Raw genomic sequence first — 11,290 nt, forward strand, 5'->3', positions numbered from 1 at the left:
AAATTTATAGAAGATTGGGCTGTTGAAAATGATGACTAAATTATGATAAAGTTCAGAGTGCTTTGAAAGTGCAAATTTTTATCCAAAACCCCACAAGTGCATTGGTCAAGGAAAAAATACAACGAGCATAAGCATAAGACATGTTTGAATAACTTACGAAGGCCTTAGAAAATAAAGAATAGCATTGTTATGGATGTGTTATGGATGTGAATGTGTGTTACAAAGATAGAGATAGAGAGAAAAGGGAGTTCAATGAAAGATTGTCTTGGTTTCATCCATCTTAAGATTTAACATTAAAGAACAAACAATGACTTATGGCATTAAAGAACAAAGAATGATGTGAAGGTATTTACTTACAACCATCATTACCTTATCTTCGAGGTTTAATTTATTTAATTAACACTAGAATGGTAACAGGACACTTTTATGTCCTTGGACATGTTTCGGACTCTTTTGTGTCTTGTTAAGTGACTTTTTTTTTTGAATTATTTGAAGAGTATGAAAATGAATTTCTAGGTGCTATATATCCACAAAGTTGCCTTATGAGCTAAAAAAACTTGACATTTGTTTTGGAATATCGATCTTACCATTAACCTTACTCTTGCACAACATTTTTGAACCTAAACTGTGTGAAAAAACGGGTCCTGTTTTTGGTTGTTTTTCAAAGTTTTGCAACTATACCACTAAACTTCATGTTTGTGAGGTTTAGATTGCTAGAGGGTAAGCCTTCATAGTTCTCAACATGTTTTGATGCTTCTAGGAAGAACTACGTGTTAAAATTGAAAGTTATGACCAACTTACAAGAATTGCATAATCCTATTTTTTGGCCAAAATTAGCACTTTTATGATTTTTTTGGTGTCTTTTTTGATATCCAAATTTAATTTTGATTGTGAAAGTGGAATGTATAACATAAAGTTAATCTTCCTTGAGTTTTGGGGGACCTTATATGCTATATAGCATAGTATATGATGATGGTTGAGTTTTTTGATGGTTGAAGAATACGAGACATTTTAGAGTAGCAAGTATAACTTTCTCAATATTGCTAGTTTCTTAGGCCAATTGTGTGTATTTTGTAGGTAGTAACCATATCTAATCATAAACTACAAACTTGGCTAGATATTGACATGGGTTTCTAGAGGTCATCATGCTAAACCCAGTTTTTTCATGTTTGCTTTATTTAACACTTTATCATTGTCCCCAAGGTTCCACTTAGTAAGAGATCCATTATCCTTTTGACATGCTCCATGGCTCCTTTTGAATCCAAAGGCCCAGAGGAAACTAAGAAAACATGTATATAGTATCTGTATTGAGCGTGACTGTAGAAACTTTGATGATAGGTCCACGGAATGGTAAAAATGCAACTTTTTTGTACCTATTTTTTTGCCCAGAAAAAATTTAATGAGGTAAAAGCAACCATATGTTTTGATCACCAATTCATTGATGTTAACGAGGCATTTTATCTCATGTCCTACAAAAATCCCCACTCTTATTTATATGCAATCAACCGTAAGAAATGGCTTTTTGGGCAAAATACACTGGTCCATCAACTTTGGAGGGTTGTCGTGACCAAGAGATGAGAAATTTTACAAGTTTCTCATTTTTTTCATATGTAGTAGTCCTTGAACTATAAGCGCATGAAAGGATTTTTCAAAATGAGTGGATCTACTATGGTTTTGGAAAAATTTTCAAAACCATCAAAGGACACTTTTATGTCCAGTTAGGTTACCAAACTAGTGTCAAAGAAACAAACAAAACACAAACCAAAACATGATGGGGCATGTAGTAGGTAATAGCATGTCTTGATAAGTTGATACATATAATGGGTCACAAATTACACTGTCATGAAATCGGCATTTTGAGTGTCTTACTTCAATCAAGATTGCCTTGTTTAAATATATGTACATTAGTGGACGTTTAGCAATATACATAAACATTTAATTGCAAGCTTGAGTTGTGGTTCAAGAACCACACTAGTTCATAGCCAACCCTAAACTCCTCCTCATTATCGCACATCCTAGAACCATCATTAAATCTCAAGATTTGACATTGAAGAACAAACAACGATGTGAAGGTTTGCCATTGGCTGGCCAAAAAATGATGGACCATGAAGTAGGTAATAGCATGTCTTGATAAGTTGATACAGATAATGGGTCACAATGTTGTCGATCAAGATTGCCTTGTTTACATATATGGGCATTAGTGGACGTTTAACAATATAGATACACATTTAATTGCAAGCTTGAGCTGTAGCTTGTGGTCAAGAGCCCACACTAGTTCATAGCCAGCCCTAGACTCCTCATTATTATCGCATACCCTTACCAACTTGCCAAGCAAAACATGCTAAAATTGACAACATTGTAATTCTATGTTTACATCAATGATACAAGAGCGGGACATTATGGCAAAGGGAAAATTTTTGCAAACTCCTACGAACTTGCGGGTGTGCGAAAGAGGAGAGCAATGTGATGTTGGTAGAGACAACCTTGCATTCAAAAAATCACATTTCACTTGTCCAAAAAACAGGATTGACCTCATGACGGATGCAAGTACTAGCCTCACATGATGGAACACATACCAACCATACTCATCATATCAAGAGGATTTCCAATGGTACTAGCCATGTTTAACACATCAAGGGAGCTGGTTCCCACCGTGTTGCTAGCCATGTTGAGCACATCGTAAGGGTTTCCCATACTTGACATCCCCGCACTGCTGTCATAGATTGACGACCCTGCCATTTGTATGAGACTGTCATAATTGTAATTACCATAGCCTCCATTAAATGCATCCATTGGGTTGAAATTCAGTGTTGAAAAACTAGAGCTGCCAAAGCTGTTTCCCTCTATTGGATTGAGATAATTAGGAGACATGTTGTAATTATATGGATTTGTAGCTCCCAACATTACATCTCGACGTGTTTTGAAAGTCTGGACTATGGAATTGAGGAAACTGCCATCCTTGGCCTTGTCCTTGCATGTGCTGCATTCTTTAAAAACTGGTGAATTATCGAATTTCTACAAGATGAAGGCAATGCTTACTTAATTTGCCTCTGTATGTGTGCTCACACATATGTGTGTGCATGCACAAATGTGTCTTTCAATAGTGAATGCATGAAATAGCTACCACATTCTGGTGTCAATTGTGTTTTAATGACCATTCCCCATAATATTGATGACCATATGGCGACAGGCGAGACCGTTGGGAGCCATGGTGGGAGTCGATTTTACAAGAATGTGTTTAAATGTGGAGCGCGCGCGCGCACACACACACACACACGCAAAAGCCACTTCGCAAATGTCGATTCTTGAAGACATTGATAGTGCAAAAGAATTACCTTTAGGGTCTCCGGAGATAATGCTAGAGGAAGCGGTTTCATAACGCCACGTTGTCTGCACGGAATGCAAGTACCAGCGCCTCTCGTCGCCCAGCGTCCGCGAGATGCCATTTCCCGCGGTCCTTGAAAGTGGTTTCCGCATAAACAGCATAAAATTGCGATGCACCATTCGCATACAGTACTTTCATAGGGTCCTCTACCCACATGCACATGCCTTTGTGTTAAGAGTCCCTGTGCAGAGCTTCTATGGTATTCTTTGCAAACAGCACATTGAATCTGCGATGAGGGCATCCATTTCTACCATTAACATTGAGCATCATGGAGAAGAAAGTAGTTCTATCGCCTGATCAGCGAAACGTCTAGCTCACCTGATCTATCGCCTCATCAATGGCGTCGGCTAATTCCGACTTTTGTTCCACCATGTTGCGGTGCGGATGCATCAGGTTGGGGTTTCTAGCCACAAAAGGCAAAGGATTCTTGAAAATTGCATAGCAGCTCGAGCACAGGTCGAAGGTGGTCCAATTGTTGGTAAGCGAACGCATGATGTTGCAGTCGGCGCAAGTGTATGCCAACTCAAGCAGCAGCTTCCCGCATCCGTCACAGGTGCGCGAAGTAATGCATCCAATGAAGAAGAGGCCTTTACATTCCTCAAAATCGAGGGCTCCATTGGAATCGGCGTCGAGGAAGGCGAAGGTGCCAGGGATGGATGCATTAAAGGTGGATGAGGGGTTAGTGGTGTGTGACCATTTGATGAGTTCGGCGAGCGAGATGCGGCCATCGCCATCAGCGTCCATGCTGTGGAATGTTTGCACCAATTGCTGCTGGACGGGTGGCGGGAGCCGGTCGAAGAAGAGCCGTGCGGCTCTTTGAAGCTGGGCTTGCATGATCTGGGACATGATGGATCACGGGGCGAGCTGTTATACGCTGTCGCTGCGGCCAAGAGTACTAGTGCTGGCTGCGCTAGTATACTGTAGCCATCTTGTAGCTGCGCCAGGCTGCAGCTTGCCTAGGAAGATGATGAGTAGAAATATGAAGCCAATCTGTCAAGCAGCTTATTTACATGGGCATTGGGCATGGCGACCATTGCCGAGTGAGGCAGGCTAGTAACCTACTGATAATATTGAAGATGACCAGCTTCCTGCAAATGCCAACTATCGTCCACGACTTCTCTTCATGATCAATCAATCAACGCCTGCAATAAGCGGATGCGCAGTCTTTCTTCTGCCTTGACGAAGTCACCACGCGGCACGCCCCCGGGCGCTGTTCACGCATTTTCGGAAGCAGATACCAACGCCACCTTTGCAACTTGCGCGGGAGACATGCTTGTTTTAACAATGATAAAATCACGAGGTCTGCCTAATGAACTGCATTCTAAAAGAAAAATGGAAAATCAAAGGTTTGACATTTGATAACTATTCAAGTTTAAGAAGAGAAAAATAAAAAACAAATGATAAAAATGATAGGAAAGCAATAAGATATTGCAACAAAATAGACATCATGCGTGAAAGCAAGGAGTTTATATGTTTCCTTGGGTCAAGAGCAGAGTCTATTGCACATGCCAGAGAATAGAAATTGAAACATGCACTAAGGCTGGTGAACCGGTGGAAGAAACAAGCCTTCCAAAATCTTCCGCCGCCTAGTGTGAACAATGTGGAGGAGGAAAAGTGAAAAAGTGAAGGGGGACTGAGAGAGGCCATCGACTCTTTTGAGAGGGGGGGGGGGGGGGTCGGAAGAAAAATGGAGGGCCTAGCGGAAGAGTGCTTCAAACTCCAACCAATTAAGTCTCGCCATGGAGGATCGACGCTCCATTTTTCTTCCGCCGCCTAGTCTGAACCCACTCTAAGTCGTATTAGTGGCCCAGTCTGATGATTTGTTCATCCTCTTGTGTGAAAATGTCATCCCCTCAAGGCACATGCAATGGTTGAGGTTCAATGATCATCTTTCGTGATTGAACTAATATATCATTCTAGGCACAATTGTATGTATGGTAAAAAAAATAGATATTGTAGAAAAAACCAACACAGTCATCATAAAAGACTAAGTCCAGAATCGCTAGCATGGCCACGGATTAACAAAAAAAATAGAAAGAGAAAAAATTGTGTGAGTGATAATAGTTAAGGCAAAGGACATACGCGATAGTCATTTGATAACAATATACGCAATAATAGTCGCGGATATATATTCGCGACGATTATCACGTTAGTTCTAGACACATTATCGTGTATATAGCCGTTATTCGTCTTTTCAAAAATAAAGATGTTCATAATTTTGGGTGGCCCAAATGAGTATCTTTATTCTTGAAATATGTCAAATATCAATTGCATTTTGAAAAATGCACAAAAAAAAACAATAAACTTTGAAAGTCACACCTTGTCTGCATAATTTGAAGCACAAAACTAAAATTTTGAATGAGTTTTATATATAAGTCATGATGATTTATTGTGCCATATTTGCCCTTATAAAAGAGGATTACAAAAAATTATTTATCTATCCTAGTCCTCTTCCTTATTCTCATTGAGAGTTCATAAATTTGATCAACAACCCAAAACAATTAATAAAATATTCATTGTCTATACTTATCACTTGTAGAGATCCGACTACTGAAGTGAGAGATATGATCAACCATTGGTAAGTATCGAACTCCGTGCGTCCTTGTCGATACTTGACCATCTCTCTAGTAGGATGGATTAGAGTGATATTTTCTTAAGTTAACAATAAGAAAAAAAAGTTCATAAGCTAAAACATCGTTTGTACAAAACTTGCAGAATTAAAAATTAATTACGTATTGATCTTTCCATGCTGCTTTGCCTCTCGAGCCATAGTGTGTGGGAGTTTGTTTGGTCCGAGCTTCGCACTATTGACTCTGGGATGAGCCTGTTACAACTTCCTCATCCTTTTCTTGCATGACCCACTCTCACTCTACATCTATCATGTTGCCGCCACAATAACTCCTTTCTAGATCTGCGACATGGTTGGCCGCTGCATGCCGTACACTTGTTTGCTTGTTTTTTAATTTATTTTTTTATATACCTCTCCAACCACTATGTCAAGAAACACTCATTGGGGATGTTCAAAAATCAAGCATGCAACGCTTCCTCAACATAGCGTGCATAATGATCACACACTTAGTCTTTAAATTTATTAAAACAATTCTTATATGTTGAGTGTATAAGAATCTGCAGGTGGCAACGAAATGTCCTATCCTACGTAGTACCAAAGCCAACCTCGCCACCATACTTGACATTGTAGTAGTATCGATCCGTGTTTGGCGTGGGCACGTCAGTGTGCTCATCAACAGCGGTTGCAGAAACACGCTTGAAAACAGGTGACTTTATCCCCCTTCCATCACCAAAACAAGCATCCCAACAGCAGGCCTTGCTACTCCGATTGCCACGGTGCTCGCTACCCTGAGACGAACATCGTCGTGCATTTCTAGAAGATGTTCACCGACCACTTGTGGATAGTAGACGAGATCGACTCGATCAAAGCAGGAGTCGAATAAGATGGTGTGTATCCCTGCGATGGAAGGGGGTGGGTCACTACGAGCGATGATGGAAGGGAGGAGAAGGTGCGGTACACTATAAGAGAAAAAATCCAGAACCGCCAGTATTGCCGCGGATTAACAAATGGAATTGGAGAGAGAAAACTTTGCAACTACGGTAATACGTGCGGCAATTGTCGTTGCAATGGCCCGTTTGTCAGCAATAAAAGTGGTAATGCTCGCGGATATATATCTGCGAGTATTATCGTGCTTATTGTCGCGCCTATTATCGTGGATATTACCGCTACACGTCTTCTCAAAAATAAAGGTGCTCATTTGGGCCACCCAAAATAAGCACTTTTATTTTTGACATGTATAAAACATATGAAACATCAATTGCATTTTCGAAAAGTGCACACGAAAAAGATAAACAATAGACTTTGAGATTCCAAGTTACACCTTACCTTCATAATCTAAAGTACGAAAGCGTAATAATTTAAAAAATATATTTAAATATCAAAATTTTAAATGTGGTTTATGTACATGTGATCATAGAGTTTTTTGTGTCACATTTGCACTTGTAATTTAAGAGGACTACAAAGAATTATCTATCTATCCAAGTCCTCGTCCCCACATGTACATAACGTTTGATCACCCTGACTCTACAATAACCAAAACCCAAATTAAACAAATTAATAACTCAAAATAATTAATACAATATTATTTGTCCACACTTATCGCCTGTAGAGATCCGATTGTCATGTTGCTGAGTAAAATAGCTCACGAGAGATATGATGGTTCTCCAACAACCATCGCCAAGTATCAAATTTTGTGTGCCTCTCTTGATACTTGACCATCTCTTTGGTCGGACGACTTAGAGTGATATTTTTCGAAGTACCAAAAGAAATTCATAAACTAAAACATTTTCTGAACCGGTTTAGGGTCCAATTTAAAAAAACTTACATATTTGTCATTCCAAACTACTTTGCCTCGCAAACCATATATAGTGTGCGGGAGTTTTTCTGGCTCGAGCATCGCGTTGGTAGTTGTAGGATGATCAGCCCATTGCAACTTGTTCACCCTTTTCTTGCATTGCTTACTCCCACTCCGCATCTGCCATGTTTTCGCCACGATGGTTCATGTTTGGATTTGCAACCTGGTTGAGCACTGCACGTTGTACACTTAATTGCTTGTTTTTCAAAAAAATATATATATAGCCCTCCAACCACTGTGCTAAAAAACACTCATTGGGGACATTTGAAAATCAAGCATGCAACGCTTTCTCGACGTAGCATGAATGATTGGGTTGTTGGTCTCTAAATTTTATAAAACAATTCTTATACATCGAGTCCATAAGAATCTAAAGATGGTGTCAAAACGCCCTGTCATGTGCTGTACCAAACTTGACTTCCTTGCCATACTTTACTTTGTAGTAGCGTACATGCATATTTAACACGAGTCTTACCATGCAGCATCGAGCGAGTTTTTTCGAACAAAGACAAATCCGAAAAAAAGTGTGTATCTATATATAAACATGTTACGAATATTTAAGATGTTTATAATGTATGTGTCCTCAATTTTATCATTAGCTAAAGTTTTATAACTTGCTGTTTATTGATGCATTGCAACCAAATCACGGGGATCCAACATATCCAAAAGAGGATATCATTGAAACATTTCTTTCTCAATTTCCAAAAGATCAGGTGAACAAAATTAATGCAACCTTTTATAATATTATCTTCTCTCTTCTCTCTTAGGCTAAATCTCTCTTTATCAAATTGTGCTCTCTTTCATTCACACTCTTTTTAGAATTCAATATTTCTAGTTTTCAATGGTGACATTTGTAGTGTCCCATTGCCAAGAACTTTGGTTCTTGATTGTCATTTATACTTGACAATATCTACATCCCCTCCCCCTCTCATCCTCAGTGAATGTATAGGCACATTACATACATCGATGATCCCTAAAGGGTACCCTACCCACACTGCAAAGACATCCTACCCACACTACACATGGCTGGTGGGCACTAATAATCATAAAAGGAATATCTTCTTACAAAAAATATAGTTTTCTCCTTGATAGATGCCAAATATAAATACTTTTTTAACCAATTTACAAAGACAAAAAATCAAAATTATCAAACTTGTATGCTAATATTTTAGATAGATAGATAGATAGAGAGAGAGAGAGAGAAATCAAGAATAATGAAGTCCAATCGCTCTCTAACCATTCCGCGCCGACGCGTATGGCTAGAGAGAGTATTTGAAAGGACAAGGACGCATACGGAGACGGGTGATGTGTGTGTGTGTGTGTGTGTGTGTGTGGTGTGTGTGTGTGTGTGTGTGTGTGTGTGTGTGGAGAGAGAGAGAGAGAGAGAGAGAGAGAGAGAGAGAGAAGACGGGGTGATGTGTGTGTGTGTGAGAGAGAGAGAGAGAGAGAGAGAGAGAGAGAGAGAGCACAATAATATTCAAGTCTACTCTTTATGTAACCATCTGTGCCGGCACGAATGGCTACATAGAGTATTTGCATTGGAGGGTGGATGGTGGTGGGTGATGATATTGGGCGCATAGGCTACGTCAGGCAGAATCGTAGAAGCAGGCTGTAGATCATAGTATCGGGGTCACCTCCACCGACCAGACCTCCCTTCTTGCTTCAGCTGTCCCGACCGCTACTTCCATCTCAATGGAAAGGGATTCTCATAATAGCATACCTGTCGATTTGTTGCAGCGCATCTTCAGGCTTTTTCGTTTGCTAGACGTTTTGCAGTGCCACCTCGTTTGCAAGTTGTGGCATCTTTTTATGGTAGACAATATCAACCATATCGTGCGCACTCTCTATTGTCTCACACCCCTGCCAATTGACAATGTTTTCTTTCTTCCTCCTGAAGTGGAAGATATGCATGTTATTTCCCATGCCCCACAAAACACGCGGGCGCCACGCCTCAGCTATCGAGACCTATTGGCAAAGTAGCTTTAGGTTGTCGCCCATTGACAAGCAGCTTCGGTACAGAAAATTGAAGATTCATTGCAAATTGGTTGCATCAACGCATGGTCTTCTATGTTAGCAATTATTACATGACCTTGATATACAGACTGGCACCATATAAGGTCCTTGATCGTGTGCAACCTTGCTGTATAGCAAGGAATCATAAAGTTTTACCCCATCTCACTTGTATTGAGACTCTTAAATCCTTTGGCATGCACTATAGCCCCGTCACACAAAGAGCTACATCATACTTGCAATCGGCATAGATGAGACACGACTAGCAAAGGAGTACTACCCCGGGGAGTCCACTATGTAAAAATTTCATATAGCACGTGCAAACGAGAGGTATTTAAATAATCCCTTACATATATATTTTCAAGGTTTATATGTACCCCTTATTATTGCAATTTTGGAAAAAAATATCCCTTATGTATGAAAGTTTTCACTTTCTAAATAAAAAAACCTTTACATTAGTAAATGTTTTTGTAAATGTACCTAATTATAAATCCCTTATTTGGTTCGCACATGCTATCTTACATATTTCCTAGTGAATGCCATGGGAGTACTACCAGCCAGTTGTGTTGGCAACTCTAGTAAAGTACATGAATAGCAGGCAAAGAGTACTAATTAATCAGTGCTAGCAAGCCGATGAATGGTACAGTGACAGTCATGCCGCAAGTCTTTGAGAGGTGTGTTCAACAACTCCTTGTACAGGGTATCCAACTTTACACGTGGAATCTACGTCAGTGTCATGGAGGACAGGTCGGTGGACTCGAGCAGTGCTTGAAATCTGCACACGAAAAAATTTACATTGATTGTATATGAAGGTTTTTACTTTAAATTTCTTGAGACTTTGTAGGTTTTCCCACCTTCAAATTTGAATCTTAATTCTCGATGGGATAAGGTTTTCTTTTTAGCACTACTTGTTTGTTGCTCGGGATTTGGCACATGCAAAAGACATCCAAGAGAGATTCAAGAAGGGGGGAGGTAGTAAGAATGAATAAACATGCATATGTAGGAGCACAAAGTTATCCTCATTATTATAGCTCTCAAAGTCTATCAACCTTGGTGAGTCTTCTATCAAAGCACTACCAATAAACCCCTATCTCCACTAGCTCCCTCATCTCCTTTGTCTCACAATCACCATCTTTAGCAACACACCCCCTCCGACGCGCCCGACGGTCGATGGCTCGTAGTTTAACCCTAATTAGGTGAGGGGTTGAGGGACTAAGTAATATTTTTTCATCCCCCTTTTTATGAAAGCAATGGAATTGGAACATTTTAAGCCATGTTATTGCATGCACTATTGTGTCATACTTGGAGCTTAATACATAAGCACCCAAATTTCTAACAGCCCATATGAGGTTCTACATGGAAAGAGGTAGGAGTAGGAGATTGATATCCATGAGAATTATGGCTTCATTACTCCCAATAATCAAACACCCAAATTGCTAAACACCCCCCCATGAGGTTCTACATGGAAAGAGGT

At 39.8% G+C, this 11,290-nt stretch overlaps 1 protein-coding gene and 1 pseudogene across 1 annotated transcript; one reads left to right on the forward strand and one right to left on the reverse strand.

Moving 5' to 3' along the window:
- Positions 1-2,556: 2,556 nt before the first annotated feature.
- On the reverse strand, positions 2,557-4,219 carry LOC147450877 (uncharacterized). Its single transcript, XM_086520543.1, has 3 exons — positions 3,704-4,219; positions 3,336-3,611; positions 2,557-3,015 (listed from the first exon to the last, which is right to left on the reverse strand). The coding sequence occupies exons 1-3, from the start codon at positions 4,217-4,219 to the stop codon at positions 2,557-2,559; spliced, it is 1,251 nt and encodes a 416-aa protein (XP_086376669.1).
- A 2,742-nt stretch (positions 4,220-6,961) lies between these two features.
- LOC147450878 (uncharacterized) lies at positions 6,962-10,117 on the forward strand (annotated as a pseudogene).
- Positions 10,118-11,290: the final 1,173 nt, after the last annotated feature.

This window comes from Adiantum capillus-veneris, chromosome 9 (genome assembly GCF_014529385.1).
Source record: "Adiantum capillus-veneris isolate H3 chromosome 9, ASM1452938v2, whole genome shotgun sequence".
In the NCBI taxonomy this organism is placed as follows: domain Eukaryota; kingdom Viridiplantae; phylum Streptophyta; class Polypodiopsida; order Polypodiales; family Pteridaceae; genus Adiantum; species Adiantum capillus-veneris.

Bases quoted from the DNA above. Each gene is read 5' to 3' on its own strand.
- LOC147450877 (XM_086520543.1), bottom strand. From the start codon at position 4,219: ATGCAAGCCCAGCTTCAAAGAGCCGCACGGCTCTTCTTCGACCGGCTC. The intron at 3,612-3,703 runs GTGAGCTAGACG...CCCTCATCGCAG, and splicing joins TTGATGAGGCGATAGATCAG to ATTCAATGTGCTGTTTGCAA. The intron at 3,016-3,335 runs GTAATTCTTTTG...TTCATCTTGTAG, and splicing joins TATCTCCGGAGACCCTAAAG to AAATTCGATAATTCACCAGT.